Raw genomic sequence first — 26747 nt, 5'->3', positions numbered from 1 at the left:
CTGCTCATGTGGCGTTCCTTTTACTGCCTTGTGTTGTAGTTAATGTGTGTACTGTCTTTCCTCCTGTGAAGTCAAAAGCTCTGTAATGGCAGGGCCCATGTCTTACCCATTTTCCTTGTGAATATTTCCTTTCAGGGCAGTGGCACTTATTTACATTTGTCTTAATAGTAGCTTATGCAGAATTTGTTCTCTTGAAACAATTCCCTTCCCCTGCCTTCCCTTCCCTTGCCTTCCCTTCCCTTGCCTTCCCTTTCCCTTTCCCTTCCCTTGCCTTCCCTTCCCTTGCCTTGCCTTCCCTTTCCCTTCCCTTCCCTTGCCTTCCCTTCCCTTCCCTTCCCTTCCCTTGCCTTCCCTTGCCTTGCCTTCCCTTTCCCTTTCCCTTGCCTTGCCTTCCCTTTCCCTTTCCCTTGCCTTGCCTTGCCTTCCCTTCCCTTCCCTTCCCTCCCCTTCCCTTTTCTTTCTTTTCCCAAATCAAATCAGCAGTTCCTTGGCAGAGATGATATACGGAAGCAAAATTAGATATAAAGCTTACTTTCAGTCATGAGGGCCCATGATTCTGCATCTTTTTGTCAGATCATAAGAAACAGGACCCACTCAATGTAAAAATACGGAGTATTTTATGACCTATGGTCTCAGTTGACAAAGATTATACAAAGATAAATGTATTTCCTTTCTCCACATAGCTCTGATTTCTTTCCCTTTTCCATATTCTCTTAATAAAATAAAATTTTCCTGAGAAGGAAGTAAATGTGTTTTCCCTCAGTCTCCTGTGTCATTTCATGAACCTTATACTTAAGGAAATTAAAAACTATCTCTCCTGAGCTTTCAGAATGGTTCTTGTTTTTATTTCTTAGTTTTCATCCTGTAGCTTCTTATTGTTTTTTAGAGTTTCAGACTTTAACTGCCAATGTAGCAATTTAAAATTGCCTTGTCTTATCTAATCTTCAAGGCAGTATTCTACTAAAACTGGCTTTCACATAGTTGCCAGATATAACAAGAGCCCTGGTAATGAGGATATTTTAGGGGTTACTGATAAGATAGCCTTTTTTTTCTTTTTGTGCATTTGATCTGCATGTCAATCTCCTTTAATGCTTGGAAAGAGATCTGCTTCTCCCTTTCAGACTGTAGCTAGCAAAAGACAGTGTATGTTTCTCAAGAGGACAAACCTAATATATCTTAGCGGTTAGTGCTATAGATAAATGGGATAATCTTCTATAGAGGTTTACTTTGCAAGAAACTAAGCTTGCTGTGTAATTAGTATGAATTTTATTTTCTCCCCAAATACTTGAAAATCCATTTGTTGAAAAAGCTAGTATAGCCCATGATATCAATAAATATTTGCCTTTTGTTGTAGTGGTCATGCATTTCAGAAATGTTTTTTTTTTTTTACTTATTAATTTTCATGGCTTTTTTTTTGTTTGTACGGTTCTTTTTGGCTGCGGTGGGTCTTCATTGCGGTGTGCGGGCTTCTCATTGCCGTGGCTTCTCTTATTGCAGAGCACGGGCGGCTTTCAGTAGTTGTAGCGCATGGGCTCAATAGTTGCCGCGCATGGGCTCTAGGGCGCACGGGCTTCAGTAGTTGCGGTGTGCGGGCTCAGTTGCTCCGCGGCATGTGGGGTCTTCCCGAGCCAGGGATCGAACCCGTGTCCCCTGCATTGGCAGGCGGATTCTTAACCACTGTGCCACCAGGGAAGTCCCCTCATGGCTTTTGTTTATTGGTTTAAGAAAGACTTCTAAGTACTGGTTTATGAGTGATACTGTGAAATGTGCAGATAAATTCTTGTTAGAGGTTATTTGGAATTGTTTCTAACCAGCCTTGATTTACATAGTTTTAATCACATAATATACAATAATATTCTCTTATGCAGATCTTCTAGCTACTTCAGAAATCTCACTTTATGTGCCCTGTGTTTAAAATTAAGCTGAATGTTGAAAGAAAACTTAAGTGGTTTTAGAAAAGTTGCCCTTACAACATTCTGTACTTAAGTTTTATTGGAATAATAATCTCTGTAATCATAATAGCAACTATGCATCTCTTGTGGTTATATCTACCTATCTATATGTTTCCTCTCACTACTAAGAAGTCTCTCATTTATATTTCTTCTACAGAATTTTTATTGATATTCATTTCTTTTGCCCATTTAATATAGGTTGGGCGTACTTTTGGATATTTTCCAAAGGATTTAATCCGCGTAGTCCATGAATATACTCAAGAAGAGCTACAAGTTCCAACAGATGTAAGTTGTGGATTTTTTGTTGTTATTGTTCTCAATTATAAATTGGTTTATAACTTCATCAGTTACATTCAATTAAGTATTTTTGCAAGTCTTTTAATGTGTTTTGATCAAAAAAAAAGTTAACATCTGTGTATCAGATTTTAATTTATTAGACACCTTTAAAGAAAGAAAGGAAGGAAGGAAGAAAGAAAGAAAAGTTTGAAAAGAATTTACGGGAGACTTTATATCATAATCTGATAGTTATACGTTGAAGCAGGTGTTCTTATACAAGGCTATGTATACTTACTCAGGATTTTTCTTTGCTATTTTATGTGAGGAAAAAAGGACGAAGAATTCAATATCTTTGTATTTAGTTATTAAATTTAGGAGGTAAATACTTTTTTTTACAAGTAAAATGAGAAGGTGTCTCACTTTGAAAACTACTCATTGAATAGCTTTTAGACATTTTAAGTATGTAGAGATCAGGTTAAATTAATCAAACCCCAAATTACACTAGGTTTTCTTATTGACTCTAATGATTTAAGGGATTAGAGTTATGTGATAGATTTTGGAAAAGGGAACCTGAGCATTTCAGATGAGGTCCAGCCTCAAATCTGCAAGGTCCTGACTGCACAGTCTATAAAGCATTCATCCAGGGTGCACCAACTTAAAATAGCTTTGTGATGACAAGGATTTTGTGCTCTGGGATCCTCATTCCAGCTGATTATTTTCTGGAGTTTTAAAATTTATAAGAATTGATACCCACCTTCAAACAGAAATCTTTGAATAACTCTTTGGTGTTGCTGCAAGAGCATGTGAGCTGCTGGCCTGGGGTACTTCTCAGCTGAGCTCGGCAGAATGGATGAAGTCATAGAGCCATTGCTGTTCTTGAACTTTCCTTGTCTTTTCGAGGGACATGAAATCAGCCCTATTGCCTGTTAGGCTTCACTCCTAATGAAGATGCTGCTGGGCGGGAAATACGCATGAGACAGCAGCTCACTGGTCACAGAGACCTCACTTGTTGGGGATTCTGCCTTCTCATCGTACCTCTCACTACACGCTTCCCTCAGCATTAAGAAATGGCTTAGAAATGCACGCAATGGGAAGAGGAATCATTCATCCTTACCGCACTTGTCAGGTCTCTCCAGAGTATTGTGAGAGTTTAGTTAGGAGAAGGAGATTATCTTTGCTGGTTTTTTAACGTTTCCTTCTGTTTACGACCCATTTTATGTCAATTTGTTTACTAGCAGAGGAAAGGAAGACTATAGACTTACAGGTAGTCTAAAAGCAGATCTTATTGACAGCTAATCAGAACCCTGATTTAGAGTAGAATGTATCCCTCACTGAATCTTGTTTTCAAGCTGTACTTGTGGTGATAGTTAAGTGGGGAGCCCCTTGACACCATTCTCTGTTCCTTAACATTTTTACTTCCCCTGCACCTGTATTTCAGTAAGGTGCTTCTTAAGCTGAGTTATCTTTCCCAATCCAAGGAAAAAATGAGCCAGAAATCTGTTGTAGACTTAGAGCCTGTCAGCTAGGTGATTCTCTCTGTTTCCAGCTGGGTAAGCAGAGAAGCACAGCGTAGAGGGGAGGATGATGGAGATGCTGGGTGGTCTTCCAGCTTCTGGGCAAATTAGTATGAGGTAAGTTCCCAGAACATCAGGCATAGGTATTGGAAGTCGGGGGACCCAACAAATGATACCCTACTTTTCCCTACTTGTGCTTAGAACAAATCGAGAAACCCAGGAGTCAGGTAGATGGAGACCAAAATGTCACCATTACTTACTGGTAAAGCTTTTTGGAGAACACGGCTCAAGTGTGCGGAAATTAATGGGCTTTTGAACATTGCAGTCTAGAATAAGACAGACTTACCCAGCCACAGGCAGAGCTAGCCAAGTGGGGTTCTCCCCAAGGGGGGCTGTCCCTGTAAAACTGACAGCATGGAAGAGAGAGGGTGTGTGTCTCTTCCATCCAATCTCAAGCAGAAAACAGGGATGGTGCAGAGCAAACCCACCAGCCACATGAATCATTCCTCCCCTGGGGAAGAAGAATGAAGGGAAGCCAGGAGGAGCATTACTCAGGTAGAAGTCCTTCCTCATGGAAGCAGGAAGCCAGGGAAGAGTGGGTTCCATCCTCCTATCTCCCGACTCCCCAAGGTTGGCACAAAAGCCCCTCTAGAGCCAAACATGAATTTGAGATCATCTCTGTCATTAGCCTGTGGGTAAGCGTTTGCTCTTGTGACACTCGGTTAGTGACACACTAATGTTTTTCCTTCCTTTGCAGGAGACAGATTTTGTTTGTTTTGATGGGGGAAGAGATGATTTTGATAATTATAACGTAGAAGAACTTCTAGGATTTTTGGAATTGTACGATTCTGCCACTGGAGATTCTGCGGAAGTTAAAGAAGAAACTTCTCAGCATGTGGAAGAACCTCCTGAAGCGTCTAAGGGAAGTGACCCTGAACCTGAGCCAGTAGAACCCAACTCAGAGGAAAGTGAAAGTATATTATCAGAAAACACTAAGGAACTCAGGGAAAGACACGAGGCTCAGAAGAGCCACCCCCATGTAAATAGTCAAACGGGTCATGCTCAGGGAGAGCGTTCTTCATTTGAACCTTTTGGAGAAATGCTGCAAGATAAGTTAAAAGTGCCAGAAAGTGAAAACAACAAAACCAGCAATAGTTCTCAGGTCTCGAATGAACAGGAGAAGATGGATGCTTATAAACTTTTGAAAACAGAAATGACTCTGGACTTGAAAACCAAATTTGGCTCAACTGCCGATGCACTTGTATCAGATGATGAGACAACCAGACTCGTTACTTCGTTAGAGGATGATTTTGATGAGGAATTGGATGCTGAGTATTACACAGTGGGGAAGGAAGAAGAGGAGGGTGAAGAAAACTTTGATGAGCCGCCATTACTAACCTTTATAGGTGGAGAAGATACGAAAGCTCCAGCGAACTCCGGAGTTGAGAAACATTCAACAGAGAAAGAGCAGAATTCAAATGAAGGCCATGAAGTTGAGGAAACTCAGACCCCTGGCATCAAAAACGGTGATAAAAATATACTAACAACCTGGGAAGATACCATCTTCTCTGATGTCACAGAAGGTAAAGAAAACACAGGTACAGATTTAGAGAGTACTGAATCAAAGGAAGAAAAGGAAGGGGATGATGCATTAGTCCTGGACAGCAAACTGGGGAAACCACAACCAGCAGTAGATCATATTGACCCTGAAAAGGCAGCAGACGGCCTTTGGAATGTAGAAGTCCCTAACACAAATAATGACAAATACCCAGAAGTGGACACAGAACTTCACATTAAAGGAAAAGGGCGGAAGGTTGAGGAACCCGAGAGGGACCTGGTGCAGGATGAGGCAGGATTAGAGGAGGAGATGCGAGAAGGCATGACTGTGCGTGTTCCTCCTCAAAGCGGCCACCTCAGCTCCTCGCCAGCAGCTGAAAAGGGTACAGAAACATTAAAACCAGCCTTTGCCAACCAAGAGGATGACCTAAAAGGAGCAGCTGTTCATATCGCAAAAGAAATGCTCCGTGAAGAAAAGCCTGGAGGGCAGAGTTTGGAAGGTGCCTCAGAGAGGGAATCGGTACCTAAAGTGGCAGGGGATCAAAGGGACGAAGGAAAGATGAAACAGGAGTCCGTGGGTGTGGCACCACTCCTGGGCGGCCATCAGCATAATGCTTCCAAAGAGAGTGTGCAGGAAGTAGATGGTTCGGTAAACAGACCAAAACCACACATGCTCTCGGGGGAGCAGCCAAGTGAGGAACTTATAAAGGAATGGCTTCTTAAACCTCAAAATCAGACTGGACCCTCCTCCCCAGGTGAAATTGGTTTGCCAGGAAAACCAGCAGAAGAGGGTCCCATTCTGGGAAGAAATGTTTCCTGGCAGCAAGGAGATGGGGCCGCCGCAGTGAATGAGCCAGCGAGGGAGAAGAGAAGGCTCTCTGAGGAAGAGGTCACAGAGGTCACGGCAGATGCCTCGGATGAAGGGCACAAGCCACTGCCGGCCACGCAGGAGGTAGGAAAAACGGGCCAAACTGATAGCACAGAGGGACCAGGTTTCCACACTGAAATACCAGAAGCAGAAGATGACGACTACAGCCCCGAAGAACTACTGGAGGATGAAAACGCTGTAAGTGCAAAACGGTCTAAAGAAAAAAGCCCTGAGATTCAGAACAAGAGGTTAGATGTTGGCCTGCAAGTCCCTGAAAAAGCTGTTTTAGGCGCCATTAAGACTGATCCTGCAACTGAAGAAAACAAAGAAGAAACTAGTAATATATTGGAAAATGAAAGAAAAAACGAGACTGCAGGTAAAGGGGTGGACATTCTAGGCAGGGACCCAGGTAGTCCGATGGTGGAAAAAGAAGAAAGCTCTCATGGGGATCAGAAAGCACAGAGACCCTCTGAAGGAAGTGACTTTCCTGGCAAGAAAGAAAATCAGACTCCAGAGTTCAGTGAAGCGTCTCAGAATGAAGATCCTGATTCTCTTAAAGAAGACAACCTTGAGGAACACCTGAAGACCTCAGGGCTCACAGACAAGCCTGGGATAGAACTCTGGAAAGAGGATGAGGAGGAGGTACAGAAACTCGTGGATGCAGGAAGCCAGGGGTCTGCTTCTGAGGACCGTGACGATGACCCATTCCCCTGGGCTCCACGTGCACCCGTACCGCCTGAGCACAGCGTCCGCATGGAGGACTTGCCCATCATCAGCAGCTTCTTTAAAGATCAGCCGTCTCTGCAGCGCTTCCAGAAGTACTTTGACGTCCATAAGCTGGAAGCCATGTTCCAGGACATGTCATCCAAGCTGAAGTCGGCACAGCGGGAGAGCCTGCCCTATAATGTGGAGAAAGTCCTAGATAAGGTCTTTCGTGCTTGGGAGTCACACATTCTGAGCGAGGCAGAGAAGATGCTCGATGCTCGTGTGATGGAGAATAGAGACCTGGGGATGAAGGACAGTAGCATCTTTGAAGAGGCTGCGGTGCTAGATGATGTTCAAGACCTGATCTATTTCGTCAGGTACAAACACTCCACGGTGGAGGAGACTGCACCCTTGGCAGCGGCGCAGCCTGCAGAGGAAGGCTGGGGTGGACCAGCGGAAGGTGAGGTGCCCACCCGTGGCCTTGTAGGGTTGGGCTCGAGAAACGGGTGTGGGGACCAGGGGGCTGCTGAAGCACCTCGTGCCGTGCTTGTAAAGCTCCGTCCACAGGTCCCAGGGTGCCCAGAGGTGAGGGGCAGCACGGGGACGCCCACACGGCCCTTCCCGCCTTCTTTCTTGGAGGCTGGAGCGTGGATAAGGATTTCTTGCCCTGCTTTTCCCTTAGACAGTGAGACTGGTAGCATTCTCAAAAGGAAACTTCATAAAAAGAGAAAGATACGAGCAAGAAAATGACGCACAAAGTAGACCTGTTAACAACGTACAGGTTTCATGAAAGGGCTTTTTTGAACACATAGAGTAACTGCTGTCTGTCCAGGGATTGACTGGCATAACTTTTAACTCGATGCCTTGCCTGAGTTTCTTTATTCCCTCCAGCTTTCATCTTTGGTGGATGCCATGTTCTTTCCTGCCTCTTTAGGGCAGTCACTTAGGTAGTTCAATTCTACCAGGCCCTCAGGTTCTCGCATGCAGATTAATCAAGGATCAAACCAGGATGCAGAGCCTTCTAACACAGCACTTGGCGGAGAAGCCGTTGAGGAAATAGTGATTGAACTGACCCTGAGCCAGCATCCTAGATAAGCTGATTGCTAGCTGCATAGTCTTTTCTCTGTCCCCATGCTTTTCAAATGGAGGCATTTGAACTGAGGGTATACGGCAGACTAACAGGGAGACATAAAGCCACAGAAAAAATGTATCTTCCCAGAATGCCAATTTGGAGACGGGAACATTTTTACTTTTAATCAAAGCAGCTATATTTTGGATTAGAATGCAAAACTCAAATGAATTTTCAGGGTAAACTGTGAGGTTTCAAAGAAATTCACCTTCGCTGTGGGTCTCATTGGGCTATGCTCTGAGCCTCTTAGGGACAGACATGAGTTCACTCCTTCTGACTCTTGGAGGTACTTTGAAAATATTTGAAAGGCACTTCAGCGAGCTGCCTTTGTATGTAATGCCCTTCTCTGGGCTAGCTCTGTGAAACAAGCATGCTTGTGTATGAAGGGGGTCTGTTATTTCTGGGTAGAATAGACGTCTCCTATTTCTGCTCTTGACTGGAATTCCCTTTTGCACATTTATCTATGTGGGCATATGTTGGTTTGCCAAGAGAAGTTAGGCTTATTGAAGTCCCTACCATAAATGTATGTATTTATGAAATTCTTCAGGATGAGGGTTTTTTTGTTTTGTCTTGTTTTGTTTGTGTGTTTTGCCGCGTGGCTTGTGTAATCTTAGCTCCCGGACCGGGGATTGAACCTGGGCCATGGCAGAGTGAAAGCACAGTAGTCCTAACCACTGGACCACCAGGGAATTCCTGGGATGAGGGTTTCTTTGTCAATTTCATTGTGTAGCTTAGGCATCTGTGAAGTGAAAGGAAAGCAACTGAAACTCTTTTTTTCCTTGCCCAGTTGTGCCCCACGGGATGGTAGCACACTGAGGGCAGGGGTGAGGGGCCCTGGAGATGTGTGGTGAGGGGCTGCTGGAGGGGGGCTGTCTTCGAGCTTTGCCAGCCCAGTGCGTTCTTCTCCCCTATAGACATACAACCACCGCTGGAGGAGAATATTCCACAGGAGAACACAGAAGTTCTTATAATGCAGATTCCTGAAGAGCCCAGCCACTTGGATCAGCCTGTGACCAGTGACATGGGTACATCAGAAGTGTCCCAGGAGCCAAATACTGAGACAGCTGGAGACCCAGGTAAAGCTTGCTAATTTTTCTCTACGAACTAGAAGCCTATCCTAAAGAAGCCCTCCTAGGAGATTTGTTGCTAAAGGTAGGAAATAGAGGGGAGAATAACACAGGTGTGAATGCATTAAAAGTAGGAAATCCCAGAACTAACAGAGAAAAGCAGGAGTCAAGACAGATGGAGATCAATCATAGGAAGCAGGTCAGAGACCATAACTAACCTACCAACCAGTGCTTGGCTAGCATTAGCTTATGCAAGTAACTTAAATCTAAAATACTATTCTTAAAAAGCCTTATGCTCAAAAACAGTAGTTTGCTGCCAGACCAACAGCGGCAGAAACTCTGGGGGTGGAGACCCGCAATCTGTTTAACAAGCCCTCCAGGGAATTCTGATCTGTTACAAGTTAAAGTTTGAGAATCACTGCTCTGAAACTCACAAATTCTGTCTTCCCTCCATCCACCCCTCCCCTCCAATAGAGTACATTGTAGCTTAGTTCTTTTGTTAATTTGCTACCTGGACATAGAAGTTTCTTTTAAAACAGTGAGGGGATATTTATGTCTAGATATCGTCATACTATAAGATGAGAGGAAACAGTACAGAATTTTTGCAGTACATAATGGCCCAGTGTAGACGGACCCCTGTGAACAGTATTTAATCACTGAGCACAGTAAACATCCAGTGGGAGAGCAACTCATTTCATCTGGATTGAGAAAGTTGTTTTAAAAATAAAGTTTTAAAGAGTGCAACCCAAGTAATAGTATCAACAGCTTTCTAATTTTTGTGTAGCTCACTCATTTTACCAATAAGTCATGACAGCTGATTGTGTTATTTTGTCTATCCAATATGGCAATATGAATCATTACCGTTTTACGTTTTTAGAGGTCATGGTCTCTAACCATAGGTAAAGCATTACCCTGTGATACCACAGGCCTGGCAGCACTGGGCTGCCCCCCTGACTTGCCCCCCTTTAAAATATAGGAGAGGTCACAGCAGGAAGAGGAATTCAGCTAATTTGAGAAGAAATGGCATGTTAGAGGTCTCCTAGGTTCCAGAGGATGTTGCATTCATGTATAATACTCTCCACTTCTAAACTCTTGTAACTCAAAAAGGTTCTGCTTGTTGAGAATGAGTCATATACCAATAAGACTTATTACTCTCTTGCTTAAAAACATTCAGGGTTGGGAAAGATTTTGCTTGCAGAATTAAAAACAGAGGTTTTGCCTTGTCCTTTAAGTTCCAGCACAAAATGGCATCAACTACCTTTAGAGTCTGATCTTCCCAAATGGTCCTTCATGCATCTCAGGTGTTGAGGTGCTGACCTGATTGGGAAAACCTCACCAGTGGTCAGATTCATAGGTCAATAGCGATGGAATCTCAGGGCTGGAAGAGATCTGAGTGGCAACTAGTCCAACTTCTCACTAATTGCTTCTTGGACTCCTAGCTGTTCATAAGAAGCACCCCAGACCCAAATAACTCATCCTGAAATCTCCTCCCTACCACCCCCTCATGTGGAGATCCTTTCAGGAACAGCTGGAATTTGACCTTTTTCACAGCGCTACACGCCAGGCCCCCTACCTTGTAAGCAGTTCCCTTTCATCTCTCTTGGTGTTTACCATATTCCCTTTTGTGTAGCTGTCATTCATCCATTGCAGTAAGCAGTTACTGAGTGCCTGCCAGGTGCCAGATGCCGGTGCTGAGTATGGGTGCAAGTCTGCAAACTAACACTCTTTTTTTTTATTTTCAATTTTGTTTATTTACATATTCTCTCACATAAAAGGAAACAGAAATCCATCAGTTTTTAACCAACTCAGAATTACAGTTTTTCAGATTTAAAAAAGATCATCCATTTGGATAGATTTACTAACACTCTTTTCTTACTCATTGTTTGCCTGAAGTTTCTAATACAGTGCTTCACCAGCGCTAAATAAATGTTTGTTAAATGTGACGGTGTGTATATGGGAAAAGCATAAAATTCTGGTTTTCTCAATCCCCATGAGTCTGTATTGTTCAGAGAGCAGTTGCATTGCCAGGGATGTGATGGAGGGACTGCTGGTGGGTAGAGTGGGTGGAGGTGATGTTCACTTTATAGTTGAGGATGTGATGGCTCTAATGGGGGTCCGGAAATTTTTTTATATAACTGTCTTCAGGAGAAGCACATATCCAGGCAGAGTGACTGATATTTAGTGGGCACTCAATAAATATTTTAAATGAAGAGAAACAAATCTTATTCTGAAGCATAAATAAAGTATTAGCTTTCTCCCTCAATTTTAGGGATAATTACAACAGAAGTCACTCCTATCGATGCTGTTGATGCAGAAAAGCAACTAGAAACAAATGCTGAAGAACCATCACGTGTCACACCTTTGGAAAATGCAATTCTTTTCATATACTCATTCGTGTTTTATTTAACTAAGACGGTAAGTCTGACATACAATTTCTTCAAATAGAATGTTGATCATTGCAGTTTTCAAGTTGATTTTAAGCATGAGATGAAGAACTTAAAATGTCTTTATGAAAATTACTCCTGAGCCTTTGAAGGTAGCCTCTGAAACAAGCCGCAGGTGTGTGATGTTGGTTGGTGGGTTCTTAGCTCAGTTCAGCACTTGAGAAGGACGTGCTGCCTGCCAGCACTAGACGTGTGCACACCTGTAAAACGCGGTTCTTCCCTCGAGGACCTTTCAGTCTAGCAAGGCGATAAGGACACTGACTTGAAACACTGTATGATATGGGAAGGAAGAGAAGTATTTACCTGATGGTGGAATAATATGTTGAATAAATTAATTCACTGAGGTGGGAGGACAGTCAGAGAAGGTCAGAAGTTAGCCGAGACATGTTTTGAGCAGGGTTGAAGGACCCATGTGAGTTTGATTTGTAGTTTGTTGTTGAATAGGACTGGGGGAGATGCAGTCACACGGAAGAAGGCATGTTTGAAGAGTTGGGACATGAAGAAAAGGTTACTTGGGGAAGCCAGGGAAGCGTTAGTTGGTGTTATCCAAGTATAGAGTTAGAGGGTCGTGGTCTTTTGGAGGGAGATGGTCACACATAAAGGAAGTTGTGTGTCATGATAAGTGATGTTAGGGATGGAGATACTTTGAAGGCTTTAAGGAGGAAAGAAGTATGGTCATATTTGTTCTTAGAGTCACTTATGGCAGAATATTTATTCAGATTTATCTGTCTGAGTCCTGATCCAAATGAGACATTTAATCTGTCCAGAAGCTTAAGCTTTTTAGGACTTAGCGCCCCCTTGTGGTATTTGTTGAAATTCCACGTTCTTCTTGGTAAATATGGGAATGAGCAAGCTTTCCGAATTTGGAGACAATAGAGCTATAGAGAAAGCTATAGCTATAGAGAAAGTATTGGAACTATAGAGAAAGTATTGTCTCCAACAAAAATATTTTTCCTTTAGGTTCTGTTATTTCAAGACTTTTGTAGGAAAAGGGGTTATTTTTTGTTATTTCAAACGCAGTGAGGATGGTCCGGTTTCAAATCCCAGGTTTGTCATTTAGAAGCCTGGGCAAATTACTAAGTTTGACCCTCAGCTTCCTCATCTTTAAAATGCAGACAATGCCTACTCCAGTTGTTGTAAGAATTAAATGAATTGATAATGTCAAGTGTCTCGTGTAGTGCCTGGCATTTTATAGGATCTCATCCCCTGCCTACTTCTCATTTGGATGGTCAGAGTGCAGTGTAAAGACATTGAATACCTGGGGAATTCAGGAGAAAGGCCACCAGGATGGGAAAGATGGAGGAAAAAACCAAACCATTTTTCAGTTTTCTCCATGGTTGTGGTAGTGGAAGCCACCCCGGTGATGGTGTGCATGACTTGTGCAGTTAGAATAATGAAATTTTCAGTGATTAAGGCAGTCTTGGAATTGAAATTTGGCTATCAGCATGAATCATCATCACCTCTAAAATTTCACAGCCTCCAAATGTGGGAGGAATTCTTCATTCATTTTATTTGTGGATATGCACGGAGCCCTGTTCTAGTCCTGGGCTGGGGGACACAGATGTGGTAGAGGATACAGTCTCTGCTTGAGGGATGGTGGGAGAAGACACAGACATGAATAGCAAGAGAAAAGGGCGCATGTTACAAACTAACAATGATTTGAAAGGTATTGTCAAGAAAGTATTTTGATGGCCCAGTATGTACAGAGTATTGTGCTAGGAATAAAAGAGTCTAAGAGGTATGAAGCATCATTCTGATTTCTGAAAGGCTTAAAAAGGGGTGTATCAAATCTATATGAAAATTGGAAAAATGGAAAACATGAAATCGCTTTCGTGAAGTATCAAATAAGTAGCATAGATAATTATTTGATAGAGCTGGGGAATAATGGGGTACTGACTTGTTTGGAAAAACTGCACCAGAAGTCAGATGCATAGATCAATAGTTAATGGCATCTCAGGGCCTGGAGAGATCAGAGAGAACAATTAGTCCAACTTCTCACTAACTGCAGTAATTTCCTCTAGAACAGCCCTGACTAGTAGTTACGAGGTCTGGGCATCAAAAATTACTAGTGTGATCAACCTACCTTATAAGGCTACACATTGCTCTGTTGGCTAGTTCATTTATTGACTCCAAATTTTCCTCCATATGATTTTTTTTCTCTTAGAATCTAATTCCTTTTCTATATAGTAATCTTTTAAATATTTGAAGTTATTGCTTTAATTTGTGGGGTTTTTTTAGTGTTTTAGCATGGAAAAATTTCAAAATAGTAATAGTAAAGAGAGAGAAGAGTAAAATGAAATCATGGGCCCATCACTCAGCTTAACGGTAATTCCTTAATATCACCCATTATTTGACACATTTCAAAATCCTCTCCCCTCCTTTTAAAATTGTTCTTACTTAATTTGGGATCTTGTTGAAGTCCAAAAGTTATAAGGGGTTGATATATGCCCTAAATCAACTTTAATCAGACATATATTACATATAACAAAGTGTACCCATTTTAGGAATATGGCTCAGTGAGTTTTAACAAATGTATACACCCGTGTAAAAACAACCATAAGCAAATACGGAACATTTCCTTCGTTTGAAAAAGTTCCCTTGCATGCCTTCCCAATATATCCCCCAAACTACCTGCTCCAGGCAACCACTGACAAAACTTTTTCTCATGTAGATTAGCTTTTCCTGTTGTAGAATTACAGTTATAAATGGATTTATAGTTAGGATTGAAATTGCCCAGTCACATGGTAAGTTTATTTTATCTTAGAAACTGCCAAACTGTTCTCAAGGATGACTATACCATTTTATACTTCCACTAACAATTTCTAAAACTTCCAGTTGGTCACATATTTGCTAACATCTGGTATTATCAGTCTTAAATTGTAGACATTCTAGTGGGCGTGTCTTTAAGGTTTTAATTGTATTTCCTGATGCTTTATGATGTTGAGCGCTTTTTCATGTGGCCATACTTTTTTGTGGGTTTATGTGTGAAATAGCTCTTCAAATCTTTTGCCCCTCTTTATTTATTTACGTTTTTTTCAATTTAATTTTTATTGGAGTACAGTTGATTTACAATGTTGTGTTAGTTTCAGGTGTACAGCAAAGTGAATCAGTTATACATATACATATATCCACTCTTTTTTAGATTCTTTTCCCATATAGGCCATTACAGAGTACTGAGTAGTGTTCCCTGTGCTATACAGCAGGTCCTTATTGGTTATCTATTCTGTATATAGTAGTGTGTATATGTCAATCCCAGTCTTCCAATTTATCCCTCCCCCCTTCTTACCCCCTGGTAACCATAAGTTTGTTTTCTACATCTTTAACTCTATTTTTAGATAAGTTCATTTGTACCCTTTTTTTAGATTCCACATGTAAGTGATATCATATATCTCTGAATGACTTACTTCACTCAGTATGACAATCTCTAGGTCCATTCATATTGCTGCAAATGGCATTATTTTGTTGCCCTCCTTTAAACTAGGGTTTTTTCTTTCTAAATATTAAGGTCTAAGAGTTCTTTATATTCATATAGTTTAGATACAACTCCTTTGTCAGTACATATTGCAAATAATTTCTTATTTATTTATTTATTTATCTTATTTATTTATCTGGCTTGGCCTTTCAATCTCTTAACATTGCCTTTTAAAGAGCAAATTTTTAACTTTGATGAGCACCATTTTATTAATGTTTACTTTTATGTAAAGTGCTTTTTACTTCCTGCCTAAGGAATCTTGGGCATTTCCAACGACGTGAATATTTTCTCATGTTTTCTTCTAGAAGTTTTATAGTTATTCCTTTCATGATTAAGTCTATGTTCCATTTTGAGTTAATTTTTGTGAATGATGTGAGGTAAAGGTCAGGTTTCATTTTTTTCCCCCCCAAATGGATATCCATTTGCTCCCATACCATTTCTTTCCCCTTCAAATTACTTGGCACCTTGAGGTGAAATCAGTTGACCATATATGCATGTCTCTTGCTGGACTTTATTCTGTTCCACTGATCTCTATTTCTGTCCTAAGACAATACCACACGCTTTTAATTACTACAGCTTTATAATAGGTCTCACAGTCAGGTAGTTCTTTTGCAAAATTGTTTTGGCTACCGCATTTCCATGTACATTTTAGAATCAACTTATCAGTTTCTACAAAAAAGCTTGCTGAGAGTTTGATTGTTATTATATTGAATCTATAGATGAGTTTGGGAAGAACTGATATCAACAAATATTAAGGCTTCTAATTAAGTTCATCTCTACATTCATTTAGATCTTCAATTTCTCTAAACAATGATTTGTAGTTTTCACTGTACAAGTTTCATGTGTATTTTGTTTATGTATGCCATGTATTTCATGGTTTTTGATGTTGTAAATGGTATCTTTTTTACGTTTTGTTTACAGTTACTTTTTTTGCTGATGTGTAGAAATATAGTTGACTTTTGTATGTTGACCTTGTACCGTACTAAATTTACTTATTATTTACTTAATATCTTAGTACTTATTTACTGAATTATCTATTATTTCTAGAGGGAGTTGTAGATTTCATAGGATTCTCTGTGTAGATGATCATGTCATCTGTGAATAAACACACCTCTTTAAAAAGTCAGATTAATTAAAGCATAATTTACATCTAGTAAAATTCACCCTTTCTGTGTACAGTTCTATGAGTTTTCACATTATTTTTTCAAAAAATTTTTGCGTCCCCTTTCTCTTGCCTCTGCTTCTAGAACTCTAACTATACATATGTTAGCTTACTTTATGTAGTTCCACAGGTCACTGAGGCTCTGTTCTTTTTTGTTGTTTTTTTTAGCCCTTTTATGTCTTTGCTTCAGTTTAAGTACTTCCTGTTGCTGTCTTCAAGTTCGTTGATCTTTTCTTTTATGGAATCTAATCTGTTGTTAAGCCCATCAAGTGAATTTTTTATTCCTGATATTTTATTTTTTAGCTCTAAAGGTTCCACTTAGTCCTATTTTATATCTTCCATTTCTCTCCTTAGTATGGTCATTTAAAACAAATTCTTAAATATATTTTATGATTCTCTTAAAGCCCTTTAAAGCTAATATTCTGTCATCTCTTGCAATTTCTTGGTCTGTTTTTACTTATCTCTTAGTTATGGGATACATTTTCCTGCTTTTTTCCATGTCTAAAGTTTTTTTTTTTTTGGTTTGTTTGTTTTTGTTTGTTTTTTGGATGCTAGGCACTGTGAATGTGAATGTTCTTGGATGCCTGGGTTTTGCTGGCTTCCTTTAAAAAGTATTGAAGTTTGTTTTGCTAAGCTGTTAAGTTACTTGATGATCAGCTTGATCCTTTCTAGTCTTATTTTTAAGATCTGTTAGGAGGTGTAGTATATGTATAGGCTTTACTCCACGGCTAGTGTTTCTCTACTATGATGATGTTATTCTTCTGTAATGTACTAACTACCTTGGGCATTCATTAACGTTAATTCATGCTGACTAGCTGAAATACAAATGTCTCCCAGCCCTGTGTTAACTGGGAATTGTTCAGCTTCCAGCCTCCTTATAGTTGTTCTTTTTGCCTGTAATTGTTCTTTGCTGATCCTCAAGGAATCTTGCTTACACAGGTGCTGCTCTGAGTTCAGCCCAAGACTGAAGGAGTCATCCTTGCAGATTTCTGGAACTCTTTCTTTGTAGTTCTCATCTTTCTGGTAACTTTCCCTGCATATTTCAGGCACCTCAGTCTCCCTGAGCTCTCATCTCTGCCTCCTAGTGAGACTGGTATACTCTGCTTTGGTTCTCCCTGCCTGTACTGAGGTCTAGAAAGTGCCTCTAGGTAGAAAGCTGGGTGATCACAGGGCTCACCTCATTTGTTTCCCTTCTCTCGGGAGTCACAATTGTGTGCTGCCTATTGTTCTGTTTCTGAAAAACTATTTTTTTTCATATATTTTGTCCAGTTTTCTAGTTATTTTCAGTGGGAGGGCAAGTATCAGATTAGTTACTCTGTCTATAGATGTCTCTTTTTTGTTTGTTGCAATGTATTCATTGAAGAAACAGGTTTGGCTGCTAGGGGGTATCGTAGTGTGGATTTTGCTAACTGCATTCCTCTAGTACAATTGAACATTTTCCCTTGTTCTTTATATTTCTTGGGAATTGGTTGGTCAGATTGGTAGTCAGATTCAGTTTCAATTTTGTTTGGCAAGAATACATAATAATAGAAGATGTATACTTCTATCAGAAGGCAGCTAATGTCTAGATTTCCCTCTTTTTTTGATGTTACTAGTCATTGGTAACATTGACTAAATCTGTATCATAGGCTGCAGAATGGTAATTGACTGTATTATTCCTACTTCATGTAAAGGCTGGGATACTTCTACAAAGAGAAATTTACAATCAACTGTGCTTTACACTGAGATTTGATGTGTATAGTTAAGGCAGTATAAATATTTGATTCTTTCTGTTTAAATAGTTTTCAAAATAATGAGTTGTCTTCCCAGCATTATCCAGAGATTCCCAGAGGCTTTTGTGTGTGTGTCTCTTCTAATTCTTTTTTAAGAATCATTATGATGTCATGAATTTGAAAATATTTAGTGTGTTACAATCCACTGTAGTTATTATTCTTATCAGTGCTCAATTTCTCCCATTGTTGGTCAGTGGGAGCCTCTTCAGCTTGGCTCCTGGGCCCTTTTGACACCACCTCATGGTCACTGATACCTTCCTTGCTTTCTAGTGTAACTAGATGTTCCAAGCTCATTTTGTACATTTTCTGCCCAGATCTCAAAGGAGCTATTTCTCTAAAGAGCGCTGGTTCCTTTTAGTGGGAAATGGTATTTAGAGGCAACATTCTGGGTACTAAGATTGCTTACTGCTTTTGAGTTGGCCGTCAGGTCTAGGCCTTTTTTAGAGGACAAAGCTAGGAAATATGTGGGGATTTTCTTATGTGAGTATTCATCATGATGCCACGTGGATGCTCCCAATCAGAATTAAGGATGCTAGTGGAATGTAAGCTAACCACATCTATCTGACATTGTATTTTCTTTCTCCAGTGTTGGAAATCTCAGTTTTTACTGACATCAACATAATTATTTACCTTATTTTACAATATTCACATAACAGTATTAAAAATACCAATATCAACACTGCCACCAGCGATACATTATTGAAAATACTGCAAGGATGTTTTGCAATTCTTTTTGTCTTTAACCTATATCCCACTAGGGTATGCCTGAAATAATTCCTTAATGTTGTTCTCCCACCAGCTTGATACACAGTTAGGTTAATTGTTTCATATTTGCTTTCAATTTTTAGGGATTGTTTTTTAAGATTTTTTATTTTATAATTATCTAACATTTACAAGAGCCCAAGTCAATTTGTAAAACAAGGTCTATTCAGAGAAGTCTAACTTTTGTCCTAGTTTCACCCAACCTGTTGATACCCTCCTCTGTAGGTATTTTAAAAATTAATTTCATTATCTACCCTACCATTAAAAAATAAGCAAATGATTTCTGCATCTAGCCAAGATAGATAGATTTTTAGGTACCAGCTTTACCCTCCTAACTGAAACAGCTAAAAAGAAAAACTCAGACAAAATACATGAAACAAGATTTTCAAGTCATCAGGTAACAAAGGACAGTAATTCCTGAAAGATAGGGAACAGATGCCATGAGGGCTACAATTGTTACATTTTATTGCCTTGAGAAAGTTCCCAGCCTGTGGCACAGAAAGGAGGAACCCTGAGTTAAGGGGATGGAGCTGAAAGTCCAGGGAAAGCAAAGCAGCTAGAATTCACAGCACGGAGTACCGAAAGGAGAGCACTACACAGAGAGAGAACCCTAGGGATATTTGAGAGGTCCGCTTTGAGTATTCATCAGAGTATTGATCAGCACATGAGTGTGACAAGACTATTCAAGGTCAGAGAAGACACATCAGTGAGTAGAGGGAACAGTTGCTGACACAGGGCCAGGAACAGTACCTCCTGATTCTAGGGGAATTGGGTAGAGTTTCAGAAGGGTTTTGCCTCAGACTAAATGTTGCTCATGTCTTACATAACAAATCTTAAAAGCAAGACCCAAAAGAATCAGATTGTTTCCCAGTGACTTACCTGCATCCCAGGACAAAGCTTAAGAATATCTGTTGTATTAGCTAGGTTTCTCTAGAGAAACAGAACCAAGAGGATATACATATAGGAAGAGATTTATTACAAGGAATTGACTTACACAGAGATGGAGGCTGAGAAGTCCCACAGTATGCAGTCTGCAAGCTGGAGACCCCACAGAGCTGGTGTTGTAATCAGTCCAAAGTCCAACGGCCTGGGGAGCTGATGATGAGTTTCTAGTCTAGGTCTGAGGGCCTGAGAACCAGGAGCACCAAGAATAGAAGACTGATGTTCCAGCTCAAGAAATCAGGGAAGAAGGGACAAATTCCTTCTTCTGCATTTTTTTCTATTCAGGCCCTCAGTGGATTGGGTGATGCCCACACTGGAGAGGGCAATGTACTTTACTGATTCCATCAATTCAAATGCTAATCTCATCTGGAAACACACACAGACATATCCCAAAATGACATTTAATCTGGGTACCCCATGATCAGCCAAACTGACATAAAAAATTCACCATCACATTTATTCATAATGTATGGCATCCAGTCAAAGATTACCAGGCATGCGAAGAGGCGAGAAAAGATGACTCATTATGAGGAGAAAAATCAGCTAATCAAAACCAATCAAGAACTGCCAGAGATGTTAGAATTAGGCAAGGATGTTAAACAGTTATTATTACCATTTAAGTAGAGACATGAAAGATTTTTTTAAAAAAAAAGACCCAAATCAAACTTCTAAAGAATGAAATGCCTGAGGTGATAAATATACTGGGTGGGATTAATATTAGACTAAACATTGTAGATGAAAAGATTAGTGAACTTGAAGATATAGTAATAGAAGCTATCCAGAGTGAAACATACAGTAGAAAAAAGACTCAAGAAAAATGAACAGGTCATCAGTGAGCTGTGGGGACACTTTCAAGCACTGTAATAAATGTATAACTGGAATCCCTGCAGGAAAGGATAGAAGAGGTGTCCAGAAAATTATTTGAAGAAATAATGGGTGAAAATTTTCCAAAATTTATGAAAACTATAGACCCACAGATCTAAGAAGTTCAATGAAACCCAAGTATAAGAAGCATGAAGAAAACTACACCAAGACATATCATAGTCAAGTTGATCAAAATAAGTGATAAAGAGCAATCTTAAAAGCAGCTAGAGAAAAGAGATTTTAGGAAGTAAGATAAGGTTGACTTCAGGTTTCTTTTTGGAAAAAAGGAATGAGAAAATACAGTAGAATAATATCTTTTAATATACTTCAAGGACTTCCCTGGTGGCGCAGTGGTTAAGAATCCGCCTGCCAATTCAGGGGACACGGGTTCAAGCCCTGGTCTGGGAAGAGCCCACATGCCGCGGAGCAACTAAGCCCATGTGCCACAACTACTGAGCCCGCGTGCCTAGAGCCTGTGCTCCGCAACAAAGAGAAACCACCGCAATGAGAAGCCCGTGCACGGCAACAAATAGTAGCCCCTGCTCGCCACAACTGGAGAAAGCCCATGCACAGCAACAAAGACCCAACACAGCCAAAAAATTAATTAATTAATTAAGTAATTAAAAAAATATATATATACTTCAAGAGCAATATTGTTAATCTCCAATATCATACCCAGCAAAATAATTTTCAAAAACAAAGATTAAATGAAGATTTTTTTTTTCCAACATACAAGAGCTGAAAGAATTCACCAGCACATCTGCACCATAAGAAATGTTAAAGGAAGACCTTTAGGCATAAGGAAAATGACAACAGATGGAAATAATGGAGCTACACAAAGGAGTGAAGAATGCAGAAATGGTAGCCATATGGGTAAATATATAAAACCATTATCTCATTATTTAAATATCTTTAAAAGTTAATTTACTGTTTAAAGAAAAATATTATTAATGTACTTTGGGGTTTAGAAAATATGTAAAAATAAAACGTATGACAACAATAGTTTAAAGGTCAGGAGAGGGAGAAGTGGTAATAACTCTTGTAAAATTCTTATTGCATATATGAAGTAGTATAGTATCACTTGAAGGTAGACTGATAAGTTAAAGATGTATAGTATAAACTCTGAAGTAACCACTAGAATAACAAAACAAGGAATTATAGCTAATAAACCAACAAAGGAGATAAAATAAAATCATTAAAAGGCTTGATTCAAAAGAAGGCAGAATCAGGGAAAAAGGGAACAAAGAACAGATGGGACAAATAGAAAAAAAAAAAAAAAGATGCTAGGCTTAAACTTAATCATATCAAGCCACAGACTAGGAAGGAATCATTGCAAAGCATATATCTCATAAAGGACTTATATCCCAAATATATAAAGAACTCTCAAAACTCATTAATAAGAAAACTGATAACCCAGTAAAATAACAGCACCAAAGAAGATATGTGATGTGGACAGCAAATAAGCACAGTAAAAAAAAAAAAAAGCTCAACATCATTAATTATGAGGGAAATGCAAATTTAAACCACCCTGAGTTATCACTGCACACACAATAGAATGACTAAAATTAAAAAGACCAAGTGTTGGAGAGGATGTGGAGGAACTGGAAATATACACTGCTGGTGGGGATATTAAAATGGTACAACCACCTTGGAAAACATTTTGTCAGTTTCTTAGAAAGGTGGACATATGCCTGTCAGACGATCCAGCCGTCCGTCTGCTAAGCATTTACCCCAAAGAAAGATAAGTTATACATCCATAGAAGGCCTTGTATGTCAATCTTCATTGCAGCTCAATTTGTAAAAGTCAAAAACTGGAAAAAACCCAAATGTCTATCAGCAGGTGAGTAAGTAAATAAATTGTGGTTTATCCCTACAATGAAACACTACTCAGCAGTAAAAACTAATGACCTATTGATACATGCAGCAACATGAATGAATCTCAATTTATACTGAGTGAGAGAAGCCAGAGAAAATAGAATACACAGTGAATTATTCCATATATATAAACCTTTAGGAAATGCAGACTAATCCATTAGGACAGAAATTCTGTGACAGGTGGTGGGAGGTAGGGTTACCAAGGAGATGAGACTTCTGGAGGTGAAGGATATGTTCATTATCTTGAATGTGATGATGGGTTCACAGATGCACTCATCCAGATGTGCACTTTAAATATGTGCAGTTTACTGCATGTCAGTTTTACCTCAAAGCTGTAAAAAAAATAATTTCTCCTTTTATTTTTTTAGATAAAAATATACTTTTCTCCACCCCCTTTTAAAAAGATATGTATATTCTGGACATCATACCCTAGCAGTATATAGAATTATTTGATTTCTTTTTTCCAGTTTAGTAGTACAGTTGACTCTTGAACAATACGAGTTTGAATTCTTTGGATCCCTAATTATACGCGGATTGTTTTCACTAAATGCATGCTACAGTATTACACAGTCTGCAGTTGGTTGAATCCTCAGATGCAGAAGGATACCAAGGAAACTCGCATAAGGAGGGCCCACTGACTATAAATTGTATGGGGATTTTTGACTACTCAGTGGGTTTGTACCCCTAACCTCTGTGTCATTCAGTGGTCAACTGTATACTGTAGTGTATTCAGCAACTCTTCTGTCGATGGACAGTTTGGTTATTTCCAGTCTTTTGTTATTATAAATAATGCTGGAATAACATGGTTTTGTGCATATATCTTTCCAGCATTTGTTGTTATAGTTCTAGTATCTTTGAGATAGAACTTTAGAAGTTGGATTGTTGCATCAGTAGGTAATTACACAGGTAATTTTGGGAGACGTTGCCAGATTACTGTTCATAGGGGTTGTTATCATTTTGTATAATGATCAGCAATGCATAAGAGTACCCATTTCCTCTGCATTCTCTAAGAGAATATGTTGTCAAATGTTTGGATCTTGCCAATATAAGTGAGAAATGGTATCTCAGTGTGGGTTTAATTTGTATTTCTTTCATTATGAGTGAGACAGAGCATGGTTCCCTGTTTGTGAGCTATTCCTACTTCTTTTCCTGAGGACTATCTATTCATTTTTTCAGCTCATTTTACTATAGGTTTGCTGGCCATTTTCTCTATTTGTAAAGTTCTTTATATTTTAGGAATAACCCTTTGTAATATGTTACAAATATTTTTTCCGCAGGTTTTCATTGTCAGGCTTTGCTTATTTTGTATTTTTGTGTCCACGGGCTGGACACTTTTTTTTTTTCTCTCCGAGTAATCAAGGTTACAAATCTTTTCCCTTGGATTTTGAGACCTAATTAGGAAGGTTTTGCTCGCTCATAATACATCCATATTTTTTTTGTAGTAGTTCTCATTTTTTACATTCAGGTTTCTGACCCATTTGGCATGTATTCTTGTGAATAGTGAGAAAAAGATCGAATTTTTATTATTTTCCATTTGGTTATCCAGTTAGGCCAACACCACCTTATTAAAAAGTCTGTTTTCCCCCCAACTGACTCCTACTGTATGCTGAGTTGCCAACGCAGTTGGGCCTATTTCTAGATTTTCTGTTCTGTTCCATGGTCTGTCTGTCTGTATTATTGGGCCAGTACCAGACTGTTTTAATTACAGAGCCTGCTTCAACCGCCTGCCTACCTTCCACCCATGCCATGCCCTTCTTTTTCAGGCTTTTCCTGCTTGATTGTTCTAATGAATTGGCTTTATATTCAACTCATAGACATACCTTTAAAGATCTGCAAACATCGTTTTCCCCCCCAGGTTAAATATCCTTAGTTTCTTCCACTTTCAGAACGCAATTTCCAGACTCTTCCTTGCCCTTTTCCACAAGTCCTATAAACCTAAAATGCGGGACCCAGAACTGACCTCATTGGCATAGGTGTGGTAATGACAAGATTCCCTAGAATTACACTTTTTAAAGGGGCATCGGCACGAATGTGGGACAGTGTGGACATTTGGAGTCCAGGAAGGGCAAAAGCAAGCAGGACTGGAGCGGGCCGGGAGGGAACCTGGCCCAGGAGACGGCGGCCGAGGCAGCGGGTGGTCCATCAGAGGGAGCGGGAGCGGCTTATCTCCTGTCTGGGCATTTTAGGGCAGGTGCCCGGCGTCTCAGCACCTGGTGACAAAAGGAGCCAGCTCTGGGCAGGAGTTAAGTGGCCGGCCTTTCTCCTTTCCCCCAGCCCCCGCCCACTCTCCTCCTTCTCGAAGCTCCCGGGCCCATGGAACAGCGCTTTCTCTCCCAGTTCCTGCCGCAGGTGAGCCCCTTCATCTTCGCCTTGTTACTTGGTTTCTTCCGCGGAGGTCTCTTCGCTCTGCTCCCCCGCCCCGCTCGACCGTTGGTTTCTTCCGCTACGGCCCCGCCTATGGCGGGCCCGGCCTCCGTAGACTCGTGTACTTCCGCCCGGGGCCGTGTCTGATGACGTGTTTTACAGGAGGAGTAGGGCGAAAGTGCAAGCGGCCGGGGCAGGCGAAGTTCAGTCCCAGGTTCCGCCCCCGAGCCGGGTCCTTTCCGAAGGAGGAAACGGTGACACAGAGGGGGTCCGGTGCCATCCCTCGGGGAAGCGTCGCCTCCGCTCCGCTGTCCCGTCACGATGGCCTCAGTTCCTGCCACTGTGCCTTCTGTCACCTCTTCCCCGGGGGACCCGGAGCTTCTGGGACCCCTGTCGGTGCTCTACGCAGCCCTCATCGGCAGGCTTCTGGAGGTGACGGGCCCCCGCCCCCAGCTCTGGCAGGAGGGTGGACGAGTTCTGAGCGGACGGGTACACTGACTGACGGGGCGAAGTGGAAACAGAGTGTGTCAGGCCCGAGGCGGGCAGGACGTTTCGGTGCTGTTTAAGGAGATGGTGGGAGTGTATTTGAGAAGGTTTTGTCGCGTGTTCATTTTTTAATTGAGTACTTATGATGTGCCAGGCACTGTGTTACTTTCTGGTACACAGTCGTGATCAAAGCAAGCGAGCATCATCACGTCCCTACGGCTGCTTTTCACGTAATCCTCCGCACCTTTGAGGGATGGGGCCAATATGATAGTTAACTTGTACAGGGCCGTGAAAACCGTGTAGAAGCAGACAGGAGTTTAGTGCGCTGTCTTTGAGTAAACATTTAAAATGAAAACATTGAGTTTATAGAAGACAGTTGAATTCAGAGCAGTCTATCTAAACCAGTTAGTTATCAGGAAGTGTTTGAAGTTTCTCTGCGTTTGGCTGTCTGTGAGTAGAAAACAATTAAGATTTCAAATCTTAGAGGAAAAGCTGATTATTTGCGTTGTTCATTATCACTTCGGTTTTATTTGCAGCCATAAAAGATTCTATAGTATGTTTCAACTTTATGTTTTATGTGGCTTCTTCAGTCATAAAAACCAGCTAAGAGAAAAGTATGATCCAGAGGGATTCGAGCCATGTGTTGGACAACATGATGTGTAGGGCTTATTGCAAAATGGAAATATATGCTCAACGTAAAGAGAGATTCATAATGTTTAAAAATACGTCAAGCCAAACAAGAAATAGGAAGCTGCCAGTATCCTCTTTTTATTGAAGCAGTGGAAACTATTGAAGAACTTTGAGGGGATAGCTATCTAATGGAGTTTGAATTAGATTTCTGCGGATGATTCTCTGTGACTGCTTTATTGTAAATTTCTTTCAGGTTTCCCACAATTTCTAATATCTCTATTTCAGCTAGTTGCTACATTGCCTGATGATGTTCAGCCTGGGCCTGATTTTTATGGACTGCCCTGGAAGCCTGTACTCACCACTGCCTTCTTAGGAATTGTTTCACTTGCCATTTTCTTCTGGAGAACTGTCCTTGCTGTGAGTAAATAAAATTAACATATACTTTTAGACTCATAAATACAGGACTGTTTTATAATCACTTGCCCTTTTGTTTCTTTTTTAGTTACTAAGCTGAACACAAATTAATATTTATAATCCAAGCTAACAGTGTAGTCTTCGTTGGTAAAGACATAGGTGAACAAGACGACATGTGTATAATCTCAATGGGAAAACTTCAGTTTATAAATCAGAAGCCTTAAAAATGTTCGTGTCCTTTTATATAGTATAATACCATATCTAATAGTCTATTCTAAAGAAGTAACCAATCATACATTAGAGATCTTGTACAGGGTGTTAAAAATGGAACCGTGTTTATTAGAGTGAAAACTTCACAGAAACTAAATGATCCATCGTTGGGGGGGGTTATTAAATTATTGTTCATCTATATAATGAGATATTAGGCAGCTCTTAAAATTTATTTATTCCAAAGACATTAGGGCACAGAAAATGCTCACAATTTAATGTTAA

The 26747-nt window shown here is 40.3% G+C and overlaps 1 protein-coding gene across 4 annotated transcripts in view; it reads left to right on the top strand.

Annotated features, from left to right (window-relative positions):
• Window positions 1-26747, top strand: part of MIA3 (MIA SH3 domain ER export factor 3) — a 79043-nt gene that overhangs the window by 31278 nt on the left and 21018 nt on the right. For 2 of the 4 annotated variants that reach the window (XM_059942091.1, XM_059942082.1), the window contains exons 3-8: window positions 2151-2237; window positions 4500-7332; window positions 8916-9077; window positions 11338-11483; window positions 24636-24710; window positions 26127-26258. In XM_059942091.1, coding sequence (XP_059798074.1) covers window positions 2151-2237; window positions 4500-7332; window positions 8916-9077; window positions 11338-11483; window positions 24636-24710; window positions 26127-26258 — 3435 coding nt within the window. Of the gene's footprint in view, window positions 1-2150; window positions 2238-4499; window positions 7333-8915; window positions 9078-11337; window positions 11484-24635; window positions 24711-24864; window positions 25158-26126; window positions 26259-26747 lie in introns of those variants that run through there. The other 2 variants (XM_059942085.1, XM_059942097.1) reach the window with 2 other exon arrangements.

The sequence above is a fragment of the Balaenoptera ricei genome, chromosome 1 (genome assembly GCF_028023285.1).
Source record: "Balaenoptera ricei isolate mBalRic1 chromosome 1, mBalRic1.hap2, whole genome shotgun sequence".
NCBI classification, from domain to species: Eukaryota; Metazoa; Chordata; class Mammalia; order Artiodactyla; family Balaenopteridae; genus Balaenoptera; species Balaenoptera ricei.
This window is presented reverse-complemented; position numbering and strand designations above follow the sequence as displayed.